At 47.8% G+C, this 3961-nt stretch overlaps 1 protein-coding gene across 1 annotated transcript in view; it reads left to right on the top strand.

The window, feature by feature from the left end:
- The window catches only part of LOC118284831 (putative protein TPRXL), a 7900-nt gene continuing 3939 nt past the window's right edge, over window positions 1-3961 (top strand). Inside the window, exons 1-3 of the mRNA XM_047335370.1 lie at window positions 1-95; window positions 999-1939; window positions 3851-3961. The exon at window positions 3851-3961 is cut by the window's right edge and continues 3 nt beyond it. Coding sequence (XP_047191326.1) covers window positions 50-95; window positions 999-1939; window positions 3851-3961 — 1098 coding nt within the window. The 5' untranslated portion in view covers window positions 1-49. The remainder of the gene's footprint in view (window positions 96-998; window positions 1940-3850) is intronic.

The raw sequence follows: 3961 nt of genomic DNA, 5'->3' as shown, positions 1-3961 counted from the left end.
GTCTTTCTCTGAGGGAACCAGACACTTGGACCTTTGTCACAGACGGAAGATGGAGACGCTGCTGGTTCTCTGCGTCGCTCTCAGCTTCACCTCAGGTCAGAGAAACTCTCTCACCTCTTTAATGTCTTTAACCTTTAACCTTTCTCGATGGAGGATTCAGAGAGAAAGGACAAATAAATAGGTAGATGAATTAAAAAGTGGAAACAGCTGAAACTGTGGAGAGAGAGAATCGTCTCGTTCAGCTGAGAGACTGGAGGGAAGAAAAGTCTGCGGAGGGACGGAGGTGGAGTCTACAGTTATTGATTATATGTTTAATATCTTGTTAAAAACTAAAGGTTATTTGATATTGTTCACGAATCTGCTGAAGCTGTTCAGTCTGTGAAATGTCAGAAAACTAAAGTTCAAATGTTGACGTCTCCAAAGGTTTTATTGAATTTAACATTACATAACCAGTAACATACTAACCAACTAACTAATAACTAACCAACTCACTCACTCACAAATGGAACACAAGAGCTCTCCAAATTCTGTTGTATGATTCCATGTACAATACAGTGACATAAAATCTTTCTATTCTATTCACTCAGTAGTTAACTAACTAGCTAGCTAGTTAACTAATAACTAACTAAATAACCAGCTAACACACTAACATGCTAACTAACACACTAGCTAGCTAACTAACTAACAACTTAACACAATCTAATAACGAACATACTAACTAGCCAACTAACAAACAAACTAGCTAACTAACACACTTACTAACTAATTAACAGTCTAATAGCTAACACACTATCTAGCTAACTAACTAACACACTAACTAAATAGCTAACTTCTGACTACTGACTTACTAATAACTAACGGTCGTTGTCAGTATTGATTGAGAATCAGAAACCTGAGTGTGAACAACAGATTCATTGATCATGAAACCAATAATCCTCTGTCATCAATAAACACATCATCACCTTCTTATTCTTCTTCTCTTTACTTGCTGTCTGCAGCTAAAGTTACCACAACAACCACCTCACGGCCGGTTTACAGCACTCGAGATTTCACCACACACAGTGTATCCATGGCGACTGACCATACCGTCAGCTCGAACAGTGCGACCACGGAGAGACGAACGAGTCACGCCAGGGAGTCAACAGCACACGGGCGCTCCACCAGTCTGCCCGGCAACACCCCGACAACACCAGGCTCCACTGTAACCATAGGAACCGCGACTGACCATACCGTCAGCTCGAACAGTGCGACCACGGAGAGACGAACGAGTCACGCCAGGGAGTCAACAGCACACGGGCGCTCCACCAGTCTGCCCGGCAACACCCCGACAACACCAGGCTCCACTGTAACCATAGGAACCGCGACTGACCATACCGTCAGCTCGAACAGTGCGACCACGGAGAGACGAACGAGTCACGCCAGGGAGTCAACAGCACACGGGCGCTCCACCAGTCTGCCCGGCAACACCCCGACAACACCAGGCTCCACTGTAACCATAGGAACCGCGACTGACCATACCGTCAGCTCGAACAGTGCGACCACCGAGAAACGAACGAGTCACGCCAGTGAGTCAACAGCTCACAGGCCCTCTGCCAGTCTGCCCGGCAACACCCCGGCAATGGAAACCAGTGACCACACAACACCAGAGTCCACTGTAACCATAGGAACCAGTCACAGCGTCAGCTCCACTGGCGGAGGAAGCAGTTCCTCCTCTGGACCCCACAGGACAGCCGGCAACTCGGCAACAGCCAGCAACTCGGCAACAGGCAGCAGGTCGCCTGTCTCCGCGTTCCCACAAGAACCAATCACATCCCAGATCACAGACACAAGCCCGACCCCAGCTGCAGCAGCCGGTGGCGGTGTCCCTGGATGGGGAATCGCTCTGCTGGTTCTGGCCTCTCTGGTTCTGCTGCTGCTGCTCCTGCTGCTTTTGGCCCTGGTGAGCACACACACACACACGCACACACACGCGCACGCACTCACACACACACACACACACACGCACACACTATTTGTCAGTAAACTCAAGTCTTACATCTAGAGTCGATTGTGCGTAGAGCTCGGAGTGTTGCTAAATTGCAGTTGACTGACGCTGAGCACTGTACCTGAACGCCTCGTTGGGTCGTGTTCGGTCCGTACGTGAAACAAGCGTCTTCTTCCACTGTACGTCAACGTCGAAACTCAACATTGTCAACATCACGACTTCTCTGTGTCTGGGTGCAGCTGAACGCTCTGGGACTCCATCACTGCATCACTCAGATAACTCCTCCTGTCACTCAGATAACTCCTCCTGTCACTCAGATAACTCCTCCTGTCACTCAGATAACTCCTCCTGTCACTCAGATAACTCCTCCTGTCACTCAGATAACTCCTCCTGTCACTCAGATAACTCCTCCTGTCACTCAGATAACTCCTCTTGTCACTCAGATAACTCCTCCTGTCACTGTGATAACTCCTCTTGTCACTCAGATAACTCCTCCTGTCACTCAGATAACTCCTCCTGTCACTCAGATAACTCCTCTTGTCACTCAGATAACTCCTCTTGTCACTCAGATAACTCCTCCTGTCACTGTGATAACTCCTCTTGTCACTCAGATAACTCCTCTTGTCACTCAGATAACTCCTCCTGTCACTCAGATAACTCCTCTTGTCACTGTGATAACTCCTCTTGTCACTCAGATAACTCCTCCTGTCACTGTGATAACTCCTCTTGTCACTCAGATAACTCCTCCTGTCACTCAGATAACTCCTCTTGTCACTCAGATAACTCCTCTTGTCACTCAGATAACTCCTCCTGTCACTCAGATAACTCCTCTTGTCACTCAGATAACTCCTCCTGTCACTCAGATAACTCCTCTTGTCACTCAGATAACTCCTCCTGTCACTGTGATAACTCCTCTTGTCACTCAGATAACTCCTCTTGTCACTCAGATAACTCCTCTTGTCACTCAGATAACTCCTCTTGTCACTCAGATAACTCCTCTTGTCACTCAGATAACTCCTCCTGTCACTCAGATAACTCCTCTTCTCACTCAGATAACTCCTCTTGTCACTCAGATAACTCCTCTTGTCACTCAGATAACTCCTCTTGTCACTCAGATAACTCCTCCTGTCACTCAGATAACTCCTCCTGTCACTCAGATAACTCCTCCTGTCACTCAGATAACTCCTCCTGTCACTCAGATAACTCCTCCTGTCACTCAGATAACTCCTCCTGTCACTCAGATAACTCCTCCTGTCACTCAGATAACTCCTCCTGTCACTCAGATAACTCCTCTTGTCACTCAGATAACTCCTCCTGTCACTCAGATAACTCCTCTTGTCACTCAGATAACTCCTCTTGTCACTCAGATAACTCCTCTTGTCACTCAGATAACTCCTCCTGTCACTCAGATAACTCCTCCTGTCACTCAGATAACTCCTCCTGTCACTCAGATAACTCCTCTTCTCACTCAGATAACTCCTCCTGTCACTCAGATAACTCCTCTTGTCACTCAGATAACTCCTCTTGTCACTCAGATAACTCCTCTTGTCACTCAGATAACTCCTGTCACTCAGATAACTCCTGTCACTCAGATAACTCCTCTTGTCACTCAGATAACTCCTCCTGTCACTCAGATAACTCCTCTTGTCACTCAGATAACTCCTCCTGTCACTCAGATAACTCCTCTTGTCACTCAGATAACTCCTCTTGTCACTCAGATAACTCCTCTTGTCACTCAGATAACTCCTCTTGTCACTCAGATAACTCCTCCTGTCACTCAGATAACTGCTCTTGTCACTCAGATAACTCCTGTCACTCAGATAACTCCTGTCACTCAGATAACCCTGTTGCTCCTCTCCTCTGCAGCTGCTGGGGTGCTGCTGCAGGGGGCGCCACAGAGGCTTCAGCCCCTACAGCCACATCGACGACGTCCCGCTCTACACCACCCACAGCCGCTTCCAGGGAACCAACGGACCA

The sequence above is a fragment of the Scophthalmus maximus genome, chromosome 10, assembly GCF_022379125.1.
Source record: "Scophthalmus maximus strain ysfricsl-2021 chromosome 10, ASM2237912v1, whole genome shotgun sequence".
Classification (NCBI taxonomy): Eukaryota; Metazoa; Chordata; class Actinopteri; order Pleuronectiformes; family Scophthalmidae; genus Scophthalmus; species Scophthalmus maximus.
The sequence above is the reverse complement of the archived record's forward strand: the minus strand, read 5'-3'. Positions and strand labels throughout refer to the sequence as shown.